The 25,874-nt window shown below is 42.3% G+C and overlaps 1 protein-coding gene across 2 annotated transcripts in view; it reads right to left on the reverse strand.

Moving 5' to 3' along the window:
* Positions 1-25,874, reverse strand: part of ERG (ETS transcription factor ERG) — a 186,024-nt gene that overhangs the window by 158,471 nt on the left and 1,679 nt on the right. For both annotated transcript variants that reach the window (XM_072806985.1, XM_072806979.1), the window contains exons 2-3: positions 24,954-25,055; positions 16,949-17,036 (exon numbers count right to left, since the gene is read on the reverse strand). Coding sequence is in view for 1 of the 2 variants with exons in the window: in XM_072806979.1 (XP_072663080.1) it covers positions 16,949-16,987 (39 nt within the window). In the remaining variant the exon portion in view is untranslated. The remainder of the gene's footprint in view (positions 1-16,948; positions 17,037-24,953; positions 25,056-25,874) is intronic.

The following is a 25,874-nucleotide window of genomic DNA, read 5'->3' on the forward strand; positions in this document are numbered from 1 at the left end:
GTTATAAGTGGATTGCCAAGACTTTGTGTCACGTGCCATTAGGAAACATCTCCCAGTCCTCTTAGGGTCTCACTGGAGGTTTTAAAGATCTGTGAGGATCAATGGCCAAAGAGACAGTAGCTTGAGATAAAGCTAGTATTTTTTTAAATGATTAGATGTTGAACAACTTAGAAGTCTTGGGACTTTAACCAAAGAAAACAACACAGTGATCATTTAGATGTAAAGCTCTTAAAAGTGCAGAGTAAACCATAACCACATGAGGAAAACAACATGTGTTGTGGACAGTTCCCCCAGATTCTTCAGAAGACTCTCAGAACGTTCTAAGTATGTCTTTTGAGGTGACTGTCCCATAAAGATGCATACCCCAGCACCACCTCCATATTTAACCTTTCTTCTTTGCCCCTAAAGATACAGAATTAACTGAGAGTGGGAGATATACAGAGTTTTCCCTCATGTGTCAGCAAGCAAACAAAATTTCTAAAAACTTCGTATGATTTGCAACTATTTTATTTAACATATGCTGTTGACAACTGGTATTTTATATTTCATTTTACTATACATTTTTCTTTTAATGGTAGCAGGGTACTAAGTTCCTCATAGGATTTAGAGTTCTGGTGTCAAGACATTCAGCAGAGACCATCATTCTAAAGAGAGGTACCAGACTACTGAAATAGAACATGCCTAGAGAGTTGCCCCAAAGTTGGTCTGCTGAACTCAGCCCGCCACGGATCTCAAGAACCCAGGAGGAGTCAAGACCATGGCTTGACTCATCCAGAGGTAGATGAGTAAGGTGAGAAAGGGGGCACACTCCACATCCTTCTTCCATATGGGGTTTCTCAAGATGAAACAGGTCAGAATCAAAGGAAACAAGAAACCTTAAATTGAATGGAAGATTGAAGCTTAAGAATTAAATGAACTCCTCAATGCCTGGAAACAAAATTGTGCATTAACCATTATAAGGAACATAAGACTATGGATGGCCTGAGATAGCATCTGAGAGTGGAAGAGAATATTTCCTCTAAACAGGTGTGCACCTGGCTGATCAGCTCATTCAAAAAATGGTTACACATATGTATGTTGGCACTCTAATAAATGAGCATGACCATTTGTAAAAATCATATTGGTAACAGTTTTAAATTTCATCCTCTGAGAGAGAATAAATCCTAATCCCCTCTATCTTGGTCTTATCTATTAGGCATTCTATTTTTTAAAAGGCATTCAAAAACTTCTCATCCTAAGGCAAAGATTACTGTAAGTGTGCCTCAAACAAGAAATTGTTTTCCAGCCTCAGCCTCGGTGTCCATCAAAAGATGAATGGATAAAGAAGATGTGGTTTATGTATACAATGGAATATTACTCAGCCATTAGAAACGACAAATACCCACCATTTGCTTCAATGTGGATGGAACTGGAGGGTATTATGCGGAGTGAAGTAAGTCAATCGAGAAGGATAAACAGTGTATGTTCTCATTCATTTGGGGAATATAAATAATAGTGAAAGGGAATATAAGGGAAGGGAGAAGAAATGTGTGGGAAATATCAGAAAGGGAGACAGAACATAAAGACTCCTAACTCTGGGAAACAAACTAGGGGTGGTGGAAAGGGAGGAGGGCGGGGGGTGAGGGTGAATGGGTGACGGGCACTGAGGGGGGCACTTGACGGGATGAGCACTGGGTGTTATTCTGTATGTTGGTAAATTGAACACCAATAAAAAATAAATTTATTAAAAAAAAAAAAGAAATTGTTTTCCACCTCTTTCCAAGTCCTCAAATATGACACAGCAAAAGTGTGGAAATACAAGATAGAACAATGTGTAATGTCACCACAACATTCCTATAAGTCTGGAATAGATCTTCCTTAAGAATTAATTTATTTTCAATGATATGTCAGTAAAAAAAAAAAAAAAATGGCTTTAGGTGAGCCAAACATAATAAGAGAGGAAGCCTCACAGATATACTTACCACACACAGAGGTAACAAAGATTACAATCCAAGATAAGGGGTAAAGCTAATGATCCCAATGAATAAGACAAACGCACTGAGGTACCTTAAGAAGAAATGAAGTCATGAGGGCAGTATTTGTAAAGAGTTTAACCATCAACACAGAGAAAAGTGAGAAACGTACAATCTTTCCTCAGGACGGAGGGAAATACATAAGGTAATGTTAGTTACTGACTGTATAATCAGAACACAAGGAAAATATCAGAGACCCAGGAAAGAGAAGAGAGATTGAGATTCAGTCCACAAGGCAAACAGAAGAAGCCCAACACTATGAAGGGCCCACAGCAGACTTAAAACTTTACACAGCATTGAAGCCACAGACCCGGCTGATTGAGGGAGATGGGAAGGTGGCCTGGTGAAGAAACATCAGGAGTAGAACAAGGAAATCCATATGAGCATCCTCTTCCAATTGCTTTTTCTGGTCAGAAATTCCCAAATCTGGTATCAAAGCAGGAGGGCTGCAGCAGGAGCATGTCGGGTCCCATTTTCTGCAAGTGCCCATGAGGTATACCACTCAGCTCTCCCTTCAAAGAAGAATCCAGCATCCAATTGAACAGCCCTCAGCTGTTGTCAGCTCAGACTCGCCCCATCACAGACAGCCCCAAGCCAGTAAGTGAACACAATGGGAGGCGAGAGCCTGGCCATTTCTGCCCAATGCAGGACCCCTCCAAGGGCAATCTCTGCTCCAGGGCTCCCTGCTGGGTTGGTCAAACTGTCCAATCTGTATCTGGTCTGAGGCTCTCCTTGCCCAGACCTGCTTCATCATCATTTTATCATTCACAGGCACACCCCTGCCTCGTCCCCTCTAATAAACTTCTTGCATTCCTAATTCTGTCTCAACATCTGCTTCCCAGTAAATCCAACTAACACAATGCTCCTAAAACTGATAATGGGGGAAGTGACTTTCTATGCCCCAAAATGAAGACCAACTTTCTGGAAAATAAAACTTCCTATAATTACAGTTATCCATGATGTTATTTGACTATTTTTAAAGGCAATGAGTAAGCATCCCACATTTTAATCCGCAGTGAGTGAATTGATGATTGAAACATTACTGTCATTATGACACAAAATAATCATGGTTGTATGTAACATGTTAGCTTTTATATTTTCAGGTAAATCCAAGTAGTTTCACTTGATGCAAAAATAATAGTACTTAATAAATTCTTCAATTGATTGATATCCTGTATTAATTTCAATCAAAAGGTTTTCTAAGACATATGCAGTCTTAATAATGTAAAATGTGTTAAAAAATGTGAAGGCATTATGCTAATTGAAATAAATCAGTCAGAGAAAGATAAATATTGTGTGATCACACTACATGTGAATCTTAAAAAAATCAAACTCAGACACAGAGCAGCATGGCTTTCACCAGAGGCTGGAGGAGGGGACTGGGGATATCCTGATCAAAGGGTACAAACTTCCAGTTATAAAATGAAGAATTCTGGGATGTAATGCACAGCATGGTGACTATAGTCAATAATACTGTATCTTGAAATATCTTTAAATGGTTGAAAGTTGTTGAGAGAGTAGACCTTAAGTGTTCTCACCATTAAAAAAAAAAAAAAAAAAAAGATAATTAGGGGCACCTAAGTGGCTCAGTCAGCATCTTGATTTTGACTCAGATCATGATCTCAGGGTCATGAGACCCTGAGCCAGCTCCATGTTAGGTGTGGAGCCTGCTTAAGATTCTCTCTTCTTCCTCTGCCTGGCTCCCTGCTTGCACTCTCTACTCTCCCTCCCTATCTCTCAAAAAAAAAAAAAAAAGATAATTATGTGTGGTGAGGGCCATGTTAACTAGCCCTACTCTGGTAATCATTTTGGAACACATCTGTACATGTGTCAAGTCATCATGTTATATACCTTAAAATTACACAATGTTAAGTGTCAGTTCTATATCAATAAGGCTGGACAAGGCAAAAACAAAAAACCTCCTATTATTTTTTCTTATTCATAGCCACATTTCCTTACCGGTATGTGTTACAGCACATGCTTTGGAGGTTGTTGCTATTGTTTTAAATTTCAGTTTTGAAGAATCAATGGGTCTTACATTCAATGGATATATGTGAAATTTCCATTCCAGAAGACTAAGAAGTAAGAGCAGCAGCATACTGTTTAAATTATTCATAAGATAAAAATATCTTTTCTCTTTGGGTCTGTTTTCTTTCCTGACATCTTTGTTCATTGCTAATATTGTCTATTTTATGGGTAATTCTTCCAGGACAACCTCTCCTGACAGCCTAATAGGAAACCCACCCAGCTGGCCTAACCTGCAGGCTCCAGATCTCCTTTGTAATGTGCAATGAAATAGGTAAATTTACATAAATCTTTTTTTTTCCCAAACAATAATAGCAAGTATTTGAATTGAGAGTTTTTTCAAACAACATTAAGTCATGAAAAATGTGACTTGTTTGTGACTGTTACTTTAGGCATACACTTTGGGGATTATGGACGATTAAACTTAAGTATAAAGACATTTTAAATTTGGGGTTTAAAACAAAGGACATAAGAATCACATGGTTAGAGTTTTACATTTTTGTCAGCCTCAAACGTGGTTCAATAATAACACTACCATAAAATTTTATGAGACTAATTTGGAGGTCCATATAAATCGGCGTTATTGTTTATTTTTGGATATTGATACTAGCAGTCTATTAGCAGTTAATGTGTAATGCAAATGAACAGTACTTCCCAGAAAACCCACCAAAAAAATCACTAAAAAATTAAGAGCCATGCTTTAGTTAATTTTTTTCACTTTTTTTAAAGTACATTCTCAAAATTAACGTGTATTCTCAATTAAGCAATACACAGCCAGGATTTTAATTTAATCCTGGAATTTGATCTTTAAAATTAAAAAAATAAACAAAACACACACACACAAAAAAAAACCATCCCTTTCTCTGCTATTTACAGTTCCTGCTTTGGGATAAATCCCAACATCTGGATACCAGAATCAGAGCAGCAAAAATCCATGGAGACACATGTGCAATTTTATGCCTGCAAACACACTACTTTTTAGGGTGAAACAGCTATGGTGCTTCCCCCCTCATTTCTTACTTCACAGAAATCCTGAGGAGTGTTTTCCAAATGTATCTAGAGCAAGAAGTCATATATTATATATCACAACCCCACTATATACACATTCACATATATAACCAAAATGAAAGTTTTCTCAAAGAGCACTTTTGCTTTCTGTATGCAGTGTGCACTGATGGTTTCCACGTTATTCCATTCCATCCCATTTCCTTTCGTTAATCCCAGCCTTGACTCACTTCCACAAATGGGTCGTGACCTGTAATCTGAAAACCAGAGTTTCAGAGTCTTGCCCATAAGAAGGCTGGTCCTGAGGCCAGCCACACTGGCAGCACTCGGCCTGAATTCAGTGCAGAATGTCAAAGCCCACCCTGGTCCCTGGGTGACTTGTAGGCACAGGGAAGCCTGAGAAGCCCCGCTCTAGAATACAAAACTGTGGAATGAACATCCATCACCCGAACTGAATTTAGATCAAGAATGTGCTTCAGAACAACCTTTGGTCAAAGCAGCTCTGTCAGCCCACTGAATTCCAGAGGCAATACATTTTATGACAGAATAAATCAGTGCAAATGAGAATTTATTTTCAACTTCATTAACTGCATCCAGTGGGTTTCCATCACTAGCACAGGGTTCCTAATCTGGGATCCCAGGGACTCTGGGGACAGGTGTGCAGGGCTGCTGAGTCAGCTGCAACAGATCTGGAGCATATGAGGGAAAGAGAGAGGGAAAGAGAGAACATGCTTTTTCTGGGGAGAAAATGTATGACGACATTTAGCAAATTTTTAAAGAGTTCCGTGACTCTAAAAAATTAAGATGAATTATTAAGCTATGAAAAGACCTGGAGAAATCTTAAATGCGTATCACTAAGCGAAAGAAGCCAATTTGAAAACACTACATACTGTATAATTCCAACTCTATGACATTCTGAAAACCATAAAACGATGGAAACAGTTGAAAGATCAGTGGTTTCCAGGGGCTGGGGCAGGGATAGGCCACGGCAGGGAACGATGAACAGAGCACGGAGGATTTTTAGGACAGTGAAACTATTTGTATGATACTACAGTATCATATGACATGACACCTACCATTATACATTAATCTAAACCCATAGAATATACAACACAAAGCATGAGCCCTACTATAAACTATGGGCTTTGGGTGGTAATGATGTGTCAATGTAGGTGTCAATTGTTAACAAGTGCACTACTCTGGTGCAGGAGTTGATAATGAAAAGGCTGAGGGTAAGGAGTGGGCAGGGGGCAGAGGGGAGATCTGAACTTTCCGCTCAGCTTTGCTGGGAACCTAAAACTCTTCTAAGAATAAATATATATAAAAGTTAGGACACACTGCCCTTGAGAACACATTGTCTCTACTGCACATAGGCAGTGTGGTTACAATCATACCTACAAAGGAGGATAGGGACGTATAAAGAGTAAGTGAATACCAAATAGGGCCATTTGTCCCAGAATAGAACAGGGTCCCTGGATCATTCTCATTTCATTAGAACCACTGCTACTTAATCTGATCAACAGACATATTAAGAAGCTAATAAGCACAAGGTACAATGAGAGACAATAATGACCATCTGATCACTTTAAGTCACGTATAATCTAGCAAGCAGAGAAAACAAGCATTCAGATATCATTATATGGTAAACACCCTCTCCTCTCTACAAATGGCAAGGAGCCAGATGTGCAGATTTGGAGGGTAGAGAGATAAAAGCAAGAGGTCAGAAGAGCATAGGGCAAAAAATTCAGTTCACTGTTGGGTGGGTGCTGGACAGACATGTATAAGCAGGGACATCAGCAGTTTCCAACCATGACCTCTCCCAATTGTTCTGTGCTGCATCCTGATTGGTGTGCTCATGCTCCTTGTCAAATATTTTATTTACCCTTCAGGGTCCCTTCAGGGGGTATTACCAGGAAAAACCTGCTGCAAAGTTATTCTGGGTTCATTCTGACCAGAATGAAGAACCCCAGATGGAAGAACCTGGCTTTGATGCTGAGAGCCAATGCTGCATGTCTTCTGTGAACACTGAATGCCTTTGCTGGTGGTTCTTAAAAGAAAATCGATTTTCTCTTCTTTTTATTAAACAAGTCCTATGGAAAACTGGGAAATACACAAAAGTGAAAATAAGAAAAAAACTCATGGGGTGCCTGGGTGGTTCAGTCAGTTGAGCGTCTGACTCTTGATTTTGGCTCAGGGTCCTTGCATTTAGCTCCATGCTGGATGTGGAGTCTGCTTAAAATTCTCTCTCTCTCTCCCCCTCAGCTCCTTGCCTCCCCACAACCTGCACTCTCTCTCAAAAAGAAAAGAAAACCGGGAACCCTGGGTGGCGCAGCGGTTTGGCGCCTGCCTTTGGCCCAGGGCGCGATCCTGGAGACCCGGGATCGAATCCCACGTCAGGCTCCTGGTGCATGGAGCCTGCTTCTCCCTCTGCCTGTGTCTCTGCCTCTCTCTCTCTCTCTCTCTGTGTGTGACTATCATAAATAAATAAAAATTTAAAAAAAAAAAAAGAAAAGAAAACCAGATAAGAACTTCCTATGTTTTTAAGTTAAGGGAAAGATAGTAAAGAAAAATATAAGTAATGTGAACAAATAAAAATATTTATCTTGTAGGTATAATCATAAAAACTAAAAATCCTAATAGACATAAAACAATCTGTATGACAAATATGACATAGCTCAGGGTTAATCTCATGAAAATGTAATCTATACAAGTTGTTGAGAAAGGTACTAAACCTTCTAAACCCTGTGAGAAGAGCAGCTGGCAAGAATCTTCTGCAGGTTTCTTCCTTTTTATGTTTGCACCACTCCAAGGGGACTTTTGTCCCCTCCAGGCAAGTCACTGCTACCATAGCTACCATGACTTCCGAGCTGTCAAAGCTGATGGTCCTCACCTTTACCTTCTACCCACTGGCTGCTCCTCTCAGCCCTGCAATGGGTTCCTCCTCCTCTTCCCAACCTCTGCATGTCGGAGGGACTCAAAGCCAATCCCTAAGACTCTTCTGTATCTGGGTCCCTAGGTGACCTTGTCTGGTGGCCCAAACTCATATACAAGCTTCTGACTCAATCAAATTGGGTCACCCATTTTGCTTAAAACCTTCCCACTGATCCCAGCCCCCACATGCAAGACAAGATTTAAGAATCTTTCCCCTTGCAGTGTGCCTGGGTGGCTCAACAGTTGAGCAGCTGTCTTTGGCTCAGGGCATGATCCTGGGGTCCTAGGATGGAATGTCACATTGGGCTCCATGTGAGGAGCCTGCTTCTCCCTCTGCCTATGCTTCTGCCTCTCTCTGTGTATTGCTCATGAATAAATAAAATCTTAATAATAAAAAAAGAATCTTTCCCCTTGCATATCAGAACTCATCTATATGGCCTCACCACTGCCTCCCCAAGCTCATAGCCCACAGCTCTACTCTCACTCCTTGGTCAGCCCCCAGTCTCCTTGGTATTCCTTCAATACGCCAAGCAAGCTCCTTCCTAATGGCCTTTGCACACATTGTTCTCATTCTCCAGGATGCACTTCCCCCAGATGATGATGTGGCTCATGCTCTCACCTCTTCAGCTGTTTGAATTTCAGCTCCTCCAATGATCTTCCCTCACCTCCTGTATAAAATGGCATCTCTCCCTCCATTACTCTCTTGATTACCTCTTGCTTACCTTACATTTTGTTCTGGAGAATATCAACCAGCATTGATGTGTGTAAGTTGTAATATTGTAATGTTACGTGTATACAAACATATCCTATCTCAACCCCTAGAACGTAAGCTTCATGGAAGCAGCATCTTATCTGTTTGGTTCATGCCCTGCTCTCAGCAATGTTGAATGATTTCACTGAAATGGTAAAAAAAAAATGACCATTTATAACTTGCTGATAAATGTATGAGATGATCACATGCACAAATTTCCAAATGAAATAACATTTGTAAAACTCCACTTTCCACCAGTCAAATCAGCAAGGTTAAAAAACACAGCACAGTGTGATCAAATACTTGTTGGAGAAGTATAGAGAAAGGCACAATCAGGTGGGGAGATTGGTATAAAAGCCTTAAAAGTAATCATGCCCCTTGAATTTATCATGGTTTCTGATGAGAAAAGTGTGAAGGAGGTAGGCTTCCAGGAGGATTAATCTGGCAGCACGGGGGAAGAAGGTAAAGCCAGGTGGGAAGAGAACAGCAGGCAGAGCAGTTAGGGATTCCAGCGACAGAACAGGAGGGAGACAGTGCAGACTTGTCCTAGTGCCACACAGAGTAGGGGCTATAAGGTAGACACAAAGTGAGACATGAAAGAGAAAAGTTAAAAATATATCTTAAATTTTAAGCCTCAAACCCTGGGAGAAGTGGCCACCATGAAAAAAAGGGGAAGAGAATTAAATTAACAAAAGTGCTTACATGATGATGACAAGAGTAACAACTGCTATTTACTAGACACCGTTCTAAGGCCTTCCCACGAATCACCTCACCTCATCCTCCTAAAAGCCTAGGAAGTGATGCCACTGTCCTCACTTCATGGATGGAGACCCGGTGCTCACAGAGGCTCAGCAGCTTGCCCAAGGTCAATGAGCAAAGGTTCTGCCTGAGATCATAAAGTCTGGCTTCAGAGCCCGCCTGCTCACTCCTCTATAACTGCCCCAGAAGTGCTCTAGAACAACTGTGTACAACTTCTACTCATTCTCCTGGGATGTGATCTGAATCTCCTCCAACCCTGCTGTACCTCCTGATAAAGCTGGTGCCCTCCCTGCACGTTAGCATCTCTGAATCTCAGCGAGGAGTCACCAGTTTGGGGGATACTGTTCCACATGCCCAGGGGAAGCATGCCATTTGAACCCCCTGTGAGCATCCTGAGCTCAGCACCTAGGGGCACAGGAAGCCAGTGAGGAGACAGAGAGTACAGCCCAGCCCCAGCAAACCCCACATAAGGTATCAGTAGGCGGGCCCAGCGGATATTAGAAGTCTCCATGTTTTGCCATATCAAATGCCTGAGTATCTTTAAACATTATTTTCTGATTTTAAAAATATGACACATTCATTGCAGAAATTCAGGCAGATCTGCTCTTCTATGTTTAATTAAGTGCCACCATTCTGCAGAAAGAGAAGTGTGGTGATAAACGGCCACTAAGTCGTCAGGCTTGTCGGGATGTGTGAACCCCGCTGGAATCTGATCAAAGCTGATTTAGTGAGAAAAAAACAGGCAGCTTATCAAAGGCTTCCCTCATTTCCACAGTACAGACTCTGGGGGAGAACTGGGTTTCTGCCGAGTAGGTCTTCAAAAAGATACACCTTCTATCTTCCTGTGAAGTAGTTGCTGTAAAATCAGGTTTGCAAATATGTGGGAAATGTTTACAACTCAATGGGGCTTTTGACACCCAGCTGGGGGGTAGGTAGTGAGCTCCACACTTCTCCCCAGGGAGGGGCTACATCACCACAAGCTGGAGAAGTCCCCCCATCCCTCACTGGGGATACAGGCTAGGGCAGGCATCTCTTGCACCTGCTCCATCCTACTCACATGCTGGATTCTCTGGCTTCCCAGTGACCACACACTTAACGCTGGCTACCTCCTGAAACTCTTCTAGAACCTTCTGTGACACACAAACAGAGCTTCTGTGTAGCATCTTTTATAGTCAGAAACATTTAGGGCCACTTCCAGAGAGGCAGCCACAGAATCAGTGGGAAAGAACTCAGTTCAGCAGTTTACTTTTTGGCAAGTACTGACCTTATGTCTGTCCAATTCTCTCCTAAATATTCTCTCTTTTTCCTTCGTCCCTTCTACTGCTATTATGAAAGAATATGCTAACATAGAACATTATATATTAATAGCATAACAATAAGTTATATAACTGCCACTTCTAATAACATATTGTTTTATGAATAATATTAATATATTAGCATACTAATATATTACTGTCATATATAACTAACAATGTTTTATTAATTTAACAATACGTTCCATAATTACTATGATATACAAATGTAACAAAATATAATATATAACATTATATATTAATATTTTATAACTAATGTGGTTTAATAACATAATACATTAATGAAGATATGTAAAGTAATAGTGCTGAACATGCTCCAGCCACTGCTCTGAATGCCTTAGATACATTAACAGTTACTAATTTAATCCTCATGATTCTATGAGGCATGTACACTATTTAGCTCCATTTTACAGCCGAGGGAACTGAAGCAATCGCTAAGTGAAGCCAAGAGTCCAACCCAGACTATCTGACCCAAAAACACTTAATTAGCAAAAAATATAGAGGCTGAAAGGAAAAGGAGAAGAGGAAAAATCACAATTAAAAATAAATCCTGCATAAGCCGATTTTTCAGTCCTTCTCACATAGAAGCAACAGGAAACCTGGACAGAGACCGTGTTTACTCCATTGTCCACCCTCTGGGACTGATCTTTACATGAAATCTCGGGGGGTAGGATCTACACTAGCTAGAAGGGGACACAGAAGCGAACCTGCCCCCCACCCCCCAGAGGACAGAGGGTCAGTGTGTTAGTGCAGTGATAGACTCCAGGCATTTTTAAGCGTGGTGGCACCCGAGCTGCCCCTCTGATCCATTAGCCACACAGAGCATGCTCAAAACACCTGCGTGCTTCTGCTACAATAAATAGTAAAGTGGAATGCCCAGGGGGCCCCGAGGCCACCAGGTGGTCCGCGGGCAGAAACACTGGGATGGGTGAGCACAGGTGGTGTGAGCGGGACAAGGCAGGACAGGTGAGGGTGACGGCTGAGCTGGGGGTAGCAGGTGAGGCAGCTTCCCTTAGACACCTGCCCAGCCCCCTACCCCTGCCCCAGTTCCTTTCTCAGCTGCATGCAGTGCCACGTCCCAGGTGTTTGGGAACATGTGACCTGCACCCGGGGTGGCAGGTACTGTGTCTTTGTGGTCTCCTATCCCCCTCCACTCCCAAGCCCATTGTGGGCACACAGAAGGCTCTGATAAATGTGGTGAGCCACTCTCAGAGCTAAAGACAGAGGACTCACTCCACACTCAACTCAGAAATGCCTAGAGCTTCCAGAAGCTCATGCTCAGGCTCAGTGCAGACTTGGCTCTCACCCAGGTCCGCGGCCGGGATGTCCCTTGATCAGCACAGGCCCCCGCCTTCCATTCTAGACCAGCACTGGGCCAAGTGATCTCTAATGGTAACAATTTGTGAGAGTGCACAGTGATTCACAATTAGAAAGTATCTCCTCCCCAGGCATGATTTCATCTTGAGCTTCCCACCTCCATCTTCCTTTCCCCTTCTGTTAGCATCCTAACTTTTTTCAATGAATGTCACTCTCACACAAACAGGATAGGTAATAATTTGTGCTTTTTAAAGAACAGGAAAGGGGATCCCTGGGTGGCGCAGCGGTTTAGCGCCTGCCTTTGGCCCAGGGCGCGATCCTGGAGACCCGGGATCGAATCCCACATCGGGCTCCTGGTGCATGGAGCCTGCTTCTCCCTCTGCCTGTGTCTCTGCGTCTCTCTCTCTCTCTCTCTCTCTCTCTCTGTGACTATCATAAATAAGTAAAATTAAAAAAAAAAAAAAGAACAGGAAGCAAATACCCTTGTACACGCTCACAACAGGCAACACCAGGACTTCAGAAGCCCCTTCCTGAAGCTCTCCCCTCCTTGACAAGGTAACTCCTCTCAAGTGTGTACTCAACATGGCTTTTTTCCTTTTTGACACGTATATGTTTCTCTGAAAACACAATGTCTTTTAGTTCTGCCACTTTTGATCTTTATATGTAGAATCATGTGGTATGTATTCTCCTGTGACCTGGGGTTTCACCCAACCTTGAGAATTATCCAGATTAATACACAGACACAGGCAGACACTTGTTGATTTTCACTGCTGTACAATATCCCGTTACAGGACTAGAATGCCATTTATTTATCCATTCTCCTGGTGGGCATCTGGGCTGTTCAGTTTTGCTCACATACATCTCCGGGTGTCCAAATGCATCAGGATATATGCCTAGGGTGAAACTGCTGGTGCACAGGGTGGGTGCATTGTTAGCTTCACAAGGTGACACCCAACTGATACCAAAGTGGCTGTGTTGGTTTACACTCCCACCAATGTGAAGGGGACGACCCCGTGTGCCATAGCCAAACCTTTATGCTATAAACCTGTTTTATCTGTGTATTACTATATTTTTCCTTATCCCTTAGCCACTTCTCAAAGCAACTAGCCAACATGTCCCACATATGCACAAATCTACTCTGATGTAGTCACGACGTTTTATTTAAGTACGTGCATATACACGAAAAATATATGATGCTCTTTGACAAGTGTGTACGTGTTTTCATGTATGTGAAAAGCACTGTGCCACAGAGGGCACTGTTTTAGATTTTTTTACATTTGACTCAATATTTTGTAAGATATACCCATTGTTGCTCCATGTGTATTAGAGACACTCTAATACCGTATCTTTAAGATAGATGTTGCCCTCATTTTATAAACACCACAGGAATAGCTGGTGATAGTTCAGCACTCAATGAGGTTTTGGTGTGTTGCACGTAATAACTCACTGAATCCTCACACTGACCCCAAAAAGTAGATGCCTGCATCTCAGACAAGAGGAAAACCAGGCACTGAAATTAAGGAACCTGTTCAATGTTCGTAAACGATGAAGCAGGATTTGAAACAAGTCAAAGATGCCAGAACCCTCACTCTGATCCACAGCATGAACCTAGCTAGGAGGGAGGATTCCCAACAGTTTTGTATCTAGCATCTCCAGATTACACAGCTGGTGAACCAGTGAGTGAAACTGATATTCACGCTGCCTCGCCTTCATCCTGTCCTCACCTGGTCAGTTCCAAGAGGGACAGCCTTCTATGAGACTAGCTGGTGAATGGTAGAGGGCTGCAACTGAAAAACGTGCCAATCAGGTGCCTCTTTAAAGCTGTAAACTTAACTAATGCGTTAATCCTCTTCATCAAACGTTAGTACATGAAAATATTAAGAAGATGGAACTCTTGAGAGGAAATGCAATAATGTAAATTGGAAATTCCTTTACCAGAATGAGAATTAATGACCAAAATCTTGAATCCTTATGAGATAAATCCGCAACTCCTTTCCCCTGCTTGGGATGATAGCAGGAGTCCATCTTTGGCAACGGTGGATTCTAACCCTCTGCAGAGCAGAAGCATACCCCCCACACACCGAGCATGCTAAGATCACGCTTATGTGACATGTGAAGCATAGTTTCTATTCTAAGAAAGGACGCAGAAAGGCCAACAAAGAAAGACAAGTTAAAATGTGCTGAGTGGCTTGGTATTATCACCAAGAGAAGGAGCTAAAATTTTTTTAAAGTCCTGCTCATTTTCTTTGTAAATGAATTGCCACAACTGTTACACTATTTAAATCAAGAATGTTTTATATTTCACAGTTACTTACCATCCCTCCCTTTTACTATTATTATTTCTAGCTCCTTAAACATATAAAAGGGTAAAAGTAATTTGTTCTGGCAGACAAGAACTATAGTAAATCATGCAGAATAAATTTCTTAAATACGAAAGGAACACTGCTTCCCTCCAGATCAGCCTATGGACACTCGTGTGAAGGACACATAAAAAAGCCTGTCTCCCTACACACACCTGCCACGTGAAGTCACTTCTGTGGAGAATTCAGGTCTTTTTCAGATGAAAAAAAAAAAAATGTTCAATAGCAAAGTGCCAACGACAAAGTCTTCCACTATTTACATTAACACATCAAGTAGAACCATCCATATGCCATTTATAAGAACTCTCCCTCCCAGAAATAAAAGCTGCACTAGTCCTGAACCAGAAACTTCTCAGCACATAAAATTTTACTGAATAAATTTCCCAAATCAGGTATCTTAAGGAAACAGTGGATGACCATCTATTTTTTCTGACTTTGTTGTCAAGGACACCAATTTGATTTACAAAAACAAACAAAAAACAAAAAGGAAGTCAAAGACTAATTATCCAAATTCCAAGAGGTGGAATTTGATAGATTTACAAAGGAAACAAACATCTTTAATATCTTTCTCTCCAACTCAGAGCCAACATCAGCTGTTGCACCTCCAAATTGCCAGTTCATCTTCAAAATACACAGAGGCAAGGTGAGTTGAAATTTATTTTTAAAAAACTTTCTAGGCTACCATTTCTCTTTGTCCTTCACTAAAAGTTATGGTAACCAATACAATGATAATAAGATAAATCAGAGCTGAAAATACGGCTCACTCCTGAGGTCAAATATGAACATTTCCACTAACCACATTTTCAGAGATCATGTTTCTCAAGTTTATTGAAGACTGTTGGCCCTTGATGAATTAACTTTTAAGAATCTGTCATAATTTCTTGCTGACTTCATCTTTTCCTTCTGATTGGCTAGGAATAAAATGGCAGTTAAAAAAGAATTTCAGTTGTTGACTTCCATACCCTGAAGTATAGAAAATACTTCTTGTATCCCCTTCTCTGTGAGCTTTTATTTGCATCCTGCAGCTTTGATTGTCAACAAAGACTAAAAAGAAAAAAGTCATCCCCACCCTCCTCCCTGAGTAGCATGGATACACTTGCCAGCTATGCTCCAGGGAGAGAAACCTTATCACGGCCACAAATTCCCATTTGAATTTTGTAGACATAACTGTTATACCCCAATGAAACACCACAGAGAAATCACATTACAGTGTCCCCCACAAAGATCTGCTTCTCCCCATCTCTGAATGAAATCCAGAACCCTTAACACTCCTTGGGCAGCCCCTCCTTTTGGCACTTTGGGAGCACCCACAAAGTTTAATGCACTGAACGCGTTACCTCTAAATTCATTTTGGAATGTGTACAAATGTGAATGAGACATGGTACATAATGCTCCCAAATGTACTGCTTTTACAATGTGCATGTGTGCGTGTGTGTGTGTGTGTGTGTGTGTGTGTGTGATGTGGGAGGGCATTTTATATTTTAGCCAAAAAATATAATTTTTGAAAAATTATATTTATTTAGCCGTTCAATTACAAGCCACTTTGCATGTTCAATAAATGTTTTAGGCAAAGTATATAGATTAGTAAAACCTACTGGGCCACTTAGGGAAAATGAACTTATATGGGGAACATGAAGAACTGGCAAGGTGGTGAATGATTTGGGCCAGTGTAGACAGCTGAACTAACTACGACAGGTGTAGACAGCCTATCTGGGTAATGTAGCTCAAGTCCCAGTATTTCCTGAAACTTTTATTTGGGTTAAGTTACTAAAACCATCACTTCACTTCCTCCTGCGGCTATACCCACGTGTACTACAGTGTTGGCACAAACAGCTGGCTTCCTCTCAGGGACTTTGAGTGGCTCAAGTCTCACTTCCTCGTTGCCCACCTCCAGAGGAAGTGCCACAGGAGAGCAGCTGGAACAGGTGTGACCTGACAGCTGCTGACGTGCAGGCATGCCCAGGTAAAACCACCTCTGAGCATGGGAAGTGTGAGTGCTCAGCCTCCAGGGCCTTCCCAGGGAACTCCAAGCAAGTGTAAACAGGGTGAAATTAAAACAGAAGTCCGAAGAATCTGGATGTGGCTTATCCATTAATTCAGAGGTCAGCGATCCTCTACAAAAGGCCAGACCATAGAGATTTTCAGCTTTGTGGACGACACGGTGTTTGTCACCACCACTCAACTCTGCCATCAGAGCACAAAAACAGCCACAGACGGTATGGAAATGAAGGGAGTGTGGCTGTGTCCCAGTAAAACCTTCTTTATGGACAATGAAATATAAATCTCATGTAATTTACACATGTTATGAAATATTATTCTTTGATTTTTTTCAACCACTGAATATTGTGAAAAGCATTTTCTTAGCTCATGGCTGAGGCTGGCTGCCCCCTGCATTCACTGAGACGTGGGTAGGCATCCACAAACATCCAGCCAAGAAGGAAGCCCATGCAGCTTCCCAGCCAAGGTGAGACCTACCTTGATATGAGCTGCTGGGTCTGGGACAGTCTGAACCATGTCCTTCAGCAGGTCAGCTCACTCACCATCCACTCAGAACCAGAGACAGCTGGGAGACAAAAAGGGGCAATCAACAATCACATTTCTAGGTTTTGTTTTCCATTAGGACCCCAAGGCAACACACCAAGAGGAAAAGAATCATAGCTTTACACTGAATGTCTTTGCCCGCAAGCATCTTTTGGGCATGCAAATGAAAGAACTAGAAAGAAGATCCACTTGGGTTCTGTTGGGAATGTCACTTACTTTAAGTCCCCATCAGACACCGGTCTGACAAGCCTAAGCAAACCCACATCACAGGCAGCTCACACACATCATTTTACGTGGGCAGCATCTGTGAGTGATCATTTAAAGGAAGAAATAAACAAAAAATGAGACATTTCCTAGTATATTGAGAGAACTGGCTTCTCTCAGTTCCCACCAAAACTACTGCCATCTACACATCTTCTTAAGTTTCACAATTAAGCTCTTAATATAGAGCACAGCCGCCAGTAATCACGTGCCTAGTGTGCAGTCCCTGGACCAAGGGCTCCACAGCATGTTCTCACTTAATCCTGACCACCACTCAAAGTTAGCATCCCCATCACCCAGTCGGAGACCCAGGAGGGCCACTGATTTTTTGGGATTAATAAGCAACAGAGACAGGATTCAAGTCAGATTGGCCTGACTCCAAGGCCAATAAGAAATTTCAGTTTGACATGATGAACAGGTTTCACCCTATTTGGATGATATGTGAATTCATTTTAAAAATTAATTTAAACAAATTAAATTTTGAGGTGTCCATACTCTAGGGATCAATACTTCATCCAATGTATTGCTTTACTCATATTATAAACCAATGAGTTCTGGCTACTGTCCGTCTGCCCCTCCCTATCCCCAGAGCCACTCTCCACAGCCTCCTTCTCTGTCCCATGCCCCCCAGGCTGACCCCCATAGGCTGCCTTGGCAGGGATCCCTAGCTTCTGGCCCCCATCATGTTTTGGTCAATGTGACACCATCTGGAGATGAGGGAGCAGGAGGAAAGAGGGCTGGAGTGTCTCTTCCCCACACCTTCCCACCACCCACTCCACACTCCCTCCCTATTTGGCAACCATTCCGGCCATAGCTGGACCCTGCCATGATCTCTCCTGTCCTGGGGATCCTCCCTCAGGGCTCGTAGCTCCAGGAACCATGCCCCACCCAGGCTTTGGTTCTCTGAACATCTTAGCCATACATTGTTTCCTGGCACTGAAAACCCGTCTTTCAATTTATATTTTTAGGTGTCATCGCTATTTGCTCTCAATTGTCATTTTGTTGTTGTCGTCTTCATCTTTGTAAATCAGGCCTATGACTCTTCGCAGTAGTAAAATGCCAAATAAAAATCAACAGTTTAGGGCAGCCCCGGTGGCACAGCGGTTTAGCACCGCCTGCAGCCCAGGGCGTGATCCTGGAGACCCTGGATGAGTCCCACGTCAGACTCTCTGCATGGAGCCTGCTTCTCCCTCTGCCTGTGTCTCTGCATCTCTATGAATAAATAAATAAGATCTTTAAAAATAAATAAATAAAAATCAACAGTTTAAAAAAAACCAACAGCTTATAGGACAATACCCACCAAAGCTGCCTCTCAAGTCTACCATTGACATCATTATTCCAAGGATATGCAAAAGCATTCACTAGAGCCCCAACCACATCTGTGTTCTGCCTTTCTGACCCTTTCAAGGTGCAATCACATCCACTTCCAACAAAGATGGGCTTCTCGTGGGAGGCCTCCACCTCCAGGTCTACATGCTTCTCTTCTGGCCTATCTCCCAAAAGGGCTCCATGAAGCCATCCCAGATCTGGGGAAGTCTGGCTGGACAAGGAGACAACAAACATGGAAATTTAGGCAATACTTTTTAATACAGCCAATTTTGTTGATCTTAGAAAGTAGGCAGTGTTCCTAAACCTAAAGCAAGTCCTTTTTGGGATAATAGTTGCTAAGAAAGCCAAAGGAACAAAGCACAATCTTGAAACTGAAATGGGCAGCTATTTAAGGGGACCCACAGTCCTGGTGTGCTGGTGACAACAGAGGCTGGGAGACGATGGAAGCCTGGTTAAAGCTCTCTTGAAGCTTGCTCCTCTGACCCAGGAACCTTCAACTCCCTCAAGACCATCTCCTCAGGGGAGCAGTAGTTACCCCCAGGAAAACAACACTCTGTTCCCAAGGCCCTTCAGCCTGACAGAGGCCCCTCCTCGAGTCCTCTCAATGAAAGGAAGGCTTCCCATTGCATGACCACATGCTCAGGAGCAGACCATTCTTTCAACATGTTTTGGTACCCCCCTGGGGCAGCTCACCCTACAAAATTCCTCCTTCTCTGCACACACATGCTGCTGCTCATGCCAAGAGCTGAAGCTTGTCCCCTCCCATTGAATCAGCAGAAGGAATATTCTGAGGGTCCTAAGCCCAGGTATTAACAGATTCAGAAGATTCCTCTTCTTGCCTCTGGGAACCCAGTTCCCATACCTCAAGCAGCACAGTCCTGTGGCCAAGGCCCAACGTGGGTGTGCAGGTGACAGCACTTCATGCCAGAGCCATAAGGGAGCCTTCCTGGATGTTCTAGAATGTCATCCTCAGATGACTGCACCCCCTCCTGACATGAGGAAAGCAGAACTAACCAGCTGAGTCCAGGCAGCCCACAGAATCATGAGAAATAATAAATATTGTTTTAAACTACTAGGTTCAGGGATGGTTTATTACACAGCTAGATAACTTGTAAACCCTGGAAATGTTCTAGAACCTAGAAAAGGTAGAGTAGCTTATGGTTCTCTGTCACACCATGGTATACTACAGTTATGTTTCCAATTCCCCTCTCTTCCTTGTGTCTGTGCCTTTTGCCATGTGACTTTGTGGTTCTCTCACTAAAGAAGTCAAATTTGCTTCCCCAATCCTTGTTTTAGAGCTGTCCACGTGACTTCCTTCAGACAACAGAATGCAGCAGCAGGACAGTGTGCTGGTTGCTAGCTAAAGCCTCAAAAGGCATGAATTGTTTCCACTTGCAACCTTCCACCACCATGGGAGCATGCCAGGATACCATGCTGGAGGGTGAGAGGCATGTGGAACACAGTGGAGTCATCCAGTCTTCCCAGTCAAGTCTACTCTAGACAGAAAACCTAACCCCAAGTATGGGAGGGAAACTTCAAGATCAAAACTGACCAGCCAAGTCAACTGGAATGGTCAACCCACAGGCTCATAAGCTAATAAATGGTTCTTGTTTTAAAACACTGAGATTTGAGGTGGTTGTTACATAGCTTTTTTGTAACAGTAAATTGCTAATACACACAATTAGCCTCGAATAACTAGGTTATCAAGATCCCCCTTAAAAATTCTCCACCCAGAAAGATAAAAGGAGAATCAAACAGTGGCTTCAAAGGAAGCAAACTTCATCCCAACACAATCATATAATTTTCATCCAGCTAAGAGACATGACCTCAAACCCTGGTCTTCCCCTCAAAATAAGTTTGGACACCAAAGAATAACCAAGACACTGCTACCACAAGAGTCTGAGATTCTCAGAGCCCTTCCTACAACAGCTGAATTCCGAGTCTGAGATTCTCAGAGCCCTTCCTACAACAGCTGAATTCCCATTTCACAGAGGGGAACCCTGCCGGCTTTCTGGGGATTTCAAATATGAAATGGAATCAATTTTCTGGACGTCCAAGACAACAGAAATGTCACAGCAGTTACAGCAGTCATTCCAGCTGTGAACCAAAAGATAAATTTAAGAAACAACTGTTTGTGTCTCCCACCTTTTATGGGGAAGCTTTGGGTACTTACAATATATCAAAGATAAAATGGCAGGGAAGGGAATATATAGATTCCAGATGCAACACCACCCCACCCCTCAAGGGATGGGAAAATAATTCACACAGATATCAAGAGGTGCCAAATGCAGGTCAGAGAGAGAGGAGGGATAGATTAGACACATAAGGAGAGCCAAGGAGGTGCCACCAGGGAGCCTTGAAGAACAAGAGGCACCTGGGCTGGCAGGACAGCAGGAAACAAACCTCCTCCTAGCTCCCCACATTAAGGAACCAAGGTATATGACCCTAACCCACAACCACCAGCAGCATCGCCTTCATCAGAGGAATTTATCATTCATTGTGAATGGTATCCCTACCTTGCAAACCAGATTAGCAAAAAAGCAAAGCACCTCAAGACCAAGAGGATGAAAGTTCTACCACTTAGCATGCCCCCTTCGCCCACAAATATCCTTGACTGTTTATATAGCCATTCAGGTGCCTATTCCTTTCTGCCCCTTGGGAGGAATTTTATGGATTTCCTAAGAGCACTTCTAATTTACATTTGTGTTTCTAACGATCATTTTTCAAATATTTAATTGATGAATGACATTTGGTTTTATATCACTGTGAGAACTCTTCCATTTCCTATTTTACCTGGCTTGAAACCCTTACAGAACTCGAATCTGTGTTGTCCAAAAGCCCTTTAATATTTATTTCTTGTGATAAATTCATTTGGTAATGTGTATGTTTACAACTTTGTGTTTCATGACCTAGCATTATTTCATCATCAGGCATCTTAAAAAATAAAATACATTGACATTCAACAGAATTCTACTTGTCTCCCTTCTTCATCCTTTTTTTTTAAAAAATACCAATGTCTTATTAAACAAAACAAATACTTTGAGTTATTTTAGCCATAATTGCATCAAGTGTGGACTGACACAGTACCAAAATGAAAATAAGGATTTCATAATTAGGGAGGAAATGCTGAAAAAAAAATGGCTAAGAAAAGACAGGAATATTTGTAGGGTTGGGGCAAGAATTAGAAATAGAGCGGTTCTACCATTCCTTCTCTTCCCAACCCAAGCCTGTCCATATGCAAGGTGCCCCCACCCAGAGTCAAGTGGGCACCCCAGTCCACATGGCCATGCCCCACCAAACAGCTGCCTTGCTGGCCATGCTTGCAGCTGGGGGGAACACACAGACTCTGCCAAACAAGATGGACCCCAGGAAAGAGGCCTGTGTAGACCCCAAAGATGCTCAGGCCAGTTTGGACAGGAGCTATGGGCTCCCAGGTACCCCCAGGTATGGTATGGAATGCTGGATGGGTGCAGTTGAGGAGGGCAAGAGTGGTCCTGGATGGTATCAGGGCAGGCTCTCTGGTGAGGCAGTGCTGCATCTGAGTTGGAGGTGCGGGGTCTCATTTTCTTCCTCAGAGACCTAGAAAAGGCCACCTCACCCTTTAGGAACTATAATTACACATCTGTAAAATGGGGATAATATAACTGGTATAATAAAAAAGATATTTGGTCTCTTCCCCAGTTCCTGGCACAGAGCTCTTAAAAATCACTGGATTTCCTGAGTGAGAAGAGCAACAGAATCATCCCTGAATGACAGGAGTCAAAGCTTCCAAGTTGGAGACACACATGTGCCGAGAAAGTGGCACACCCCACCTCCATGGGGGCAGAAGCACCTGGGCTCAGGAACCTTCTAGAGCTCACCTATGAACCTCTCTATTCATCTGTTTACCTGCATCTTTTAAAATAAACTGAAGTAGTGAGTACAGCATTTTCCTGACTTCTGTGTCCTTCTAGCAAATTACTGAGTCATGGAGGGGGATGTGGGAATCCCCAACTCTGCAGCCACGTTGAACAGAAGTGTAGGTAATCTGGGGAGAGACTGGATACTTTGAATTGGTGTATGAAGTGGATGAAGGAGGTCAGTCTTGTGGGACTGAGCCCTTAACCTGTGGGGTCCGAATGCTAATTCCAGGTAGTGTCAGAACTGAATTAAATTGTAGGCTACCTAGCAGGGTTGGAGACCTAGAAAACTGGTTCATGAGACACTATATACCTGATGTCAGGAGGGAGACAAATTCCTCAGTTATCTACCTCCAAACTGATGGTCAGTGGTTCACACAGGTATGAACACAAGGTTTGGCCAGTGTCTGTTCCAACTGGTTAGTACCTGAATGGGACCACTATCTGGCTCTCTCCCCAGCTGACTCCATTAGATTTTGTGAAGATTACGCTAAATTATGCCTAAGAAACCTCTTGTGGTGCTAGGCATACAGCAAGCACTTAATAAGTGTTAGTCACTATGATTAAGAAAGCAAAAATTCAATACTGTATAAAGTGTTGGCAACCTTTGAGAAAAATAATTCTCAATAAATAAATTCATAAGAGACCTTTGTCAATTAACTAAAGATATCCCTAATTTAAATACTAGATGTTTAATTTTAAGCTAACTAGTTTTCATTAAGTAAAAATATTTCAGGCAAAATGGCTCTAAGCAAACCCACGATAACAAATCCATTAATCCAATGAGCTGGTCATCAAGCACACTGCTCTTGATGAGTAGGGATCAAGCATGCCAGTCTTTTACCAGCAAAGCCTAAGCCTATCATAAGAACTGCACAGGTCTGATTCCTGCCAAGAGCATAAGCACCCTTCCCCCTAAAGGAATGGGAAGCACTCCCTCTCAGGCCTACCCTAGTCCTAGCCCTGGTGCCTGCATACCTGAAGTAGGCAAGAGAGGCCAGTGGGAAGTGGAAGAGTCAACCAAATGTACCTTCAACAATTATCTACAAAGACAAAATAGAGAGTTTCTTCAATAGGATATGGCTTCTTTCCAAATAACTACAAATACCTATTGCAAAGAGTTGAACACTATAGATCTCCATCACTTCACGGGTTGGGGATCCTCACCCCCAGCAGCTCAGAAAGCGTCCTTACAGGGCATACGGTCCTTATAGAAATTATCAAATTACAGTGAGGTCACAGGGTGTACCCTAATCCAGTATGACTGGTGTCCTTACTCATAGAGGGCAGATTGATATGAAGACATGGGAAGAAGATGACCATCACAAACCAAGGAGAGAAGCCTGAGACAGACTCTCTCTCATGGCCTCACAAAAACCAACTCTGCCCACATCCTGACCTCAGACATCCAGCCTCCAGAACTGTGAACCTATTTGTGTTGTCTGAACCCTCAGTCTGCAGTACTTTGTTACAGCTGCTCTGGAAAATGAATATACTTTTATTAAGGGACTTGCTCAATATTTCAATTGACAAAAACTAGTGGCCTGATTTGGGAGGGTAGGGGGAAGGGTGTGCCTCAGGAATCACATCCAATTTATTTGCAACCTTTCTTACTAGACATCAACTCTGTTCAAGGAATGTACCAGGCCCCATGTATTATTGTCCCACCCACTAATCACTCCTGGTTTCATTTTGGCAAAACAGAGACTTTTATAAGTTCTGTGGCCTGAATGAGTGCTATCTGTATAAGCCCCATCATAACCTCTTCTAACCACTGAAATGCTTTTCTGAGAGAAGCTTGATGGTTTTCCAACAGCTAAGGGGTGTATTTTGCAGATAAAGGGATGAAATCCTCCACCTTTTTTTTCTTCTTCTTTTTTTTTTTTTTTTTTTTGCCTAACTAATGACGACAGAAACCAATTCCCTGTGTGTGCCTCTTGAAATGAGGCTTCCACTGAATTCCGGTGAGATAACTATAAAATAGCCATAACCTAAACTTTGTAATATAATAGGAAAATGTAAACAACATAAAGTATAAATATCCATAGATACTGCCCTTGGCCTCTGGTCCTTCTGGAAGGAGCAGACCATGGCCGAAGGCAATAAAAAAAGGAGTGATAACAAGGTTTATACTTGGAAGGCAGTGACATAACCAACACTCCCGTGTCAGTGTCAGGGGCTGGCAGGCATTCCTGGGCTCAGGGCATCTTACTTAGCAGAGACAATCAGTGGAACCAACACAATCTCTCAACATATACCAAATGGTCCACGGAGAGATCTTTGGTTTTTGTTTTTTCACCATAAGTATAATCTTCAATCCTCATCACCTATTTCACAAACCCCTTACCCACCTCCCAGCGCAACAAAAGGTCTTGGGAGGTTTGGGAACACAAATATCAAATATTCAAGATGTTAAAGGAGAGATAGGGTTATCTGGGATTTTGTTTTACCTTTAATTGCCCTTGGCCCCACCATCTTTTTTCTCTATGAGTCATTTGTCTTGCTTTGGGTCAATACTGCTTTTCTTGGGTCTTCAAAGATCTTGAAACAAACTGAAAAAGAATTTAAATATATTAAAACTTGGGTTTTTTCCCCAAAATATTAATACCAAAGATCAACTCTATGTTTAGTGACAAAGTCTATTTCTTAAACAAATACTCTAAAATGAGAACGAACTTAAAATCCTCCCTTTAAATAAAAGGGGGGGGGGGAGTGGCAACATTCCTCCAGGGAAGCTCAGCGTTATGAAGCAAAAATGAGGAGTGAAACAAAGGCCAAGCCTGAACTGGCATACTGAAGCACACATATACTTTTGCAAAGAAAATATTTTGAAAACGTTTTCCTTTCCTTACAGACCCCAGCTTTAGTAATAATGGTTTCCCCAGATCATCCTTTTAGCACTTTTGTCTGCTCAAAACAAAGAGTAATAGGGTTTATTAAACATCTTGAGAACTGTAATTAAACAGTCGTTTTAGTTCCAGGAAAGAAACAACCCTTTTAATTTGTAGATGCTGAGGAGTATCCGTATTTTTAAAAACATTAGAACACGAACAAGCTGAAATGGGGGGGGGGGGGGCAGAGAGGGAAGAAGGAGGGGGAGAGGGAAGGAGAGAGAGAGAGGGAGAGAGAGAGAGACTTCCTTAGAATATGCTTGTTGCCACAGTTCTAAAATTCAATCTCTTTTTTGGAGATACAGGAATTTCTGTGCTGATGCAACTTTCCAAGTAAAATATCCAATCCGAAAATATTACATTTAACAGAATCCTCACAACATGACAAATTGCAAATGGCAACTGTTTCAGTTGAAAATATTTTCAAACTAGAAAATGTCTTAAGTATTGCATCAAAATCAATATTTGCAATGGGCAATA

Source organism: Canis lupus, chromosome 30, assembly GCF_048164855.1.
Source record: "Canis lupus baileyi chromosome 30, mCanLup2.hap1, whole genome shotgun sequence".
NCBI lineage: Eukaryota > Metazoa > Chordata > Mammalia > Carnivora > Canidae > Canis > Canis lupus.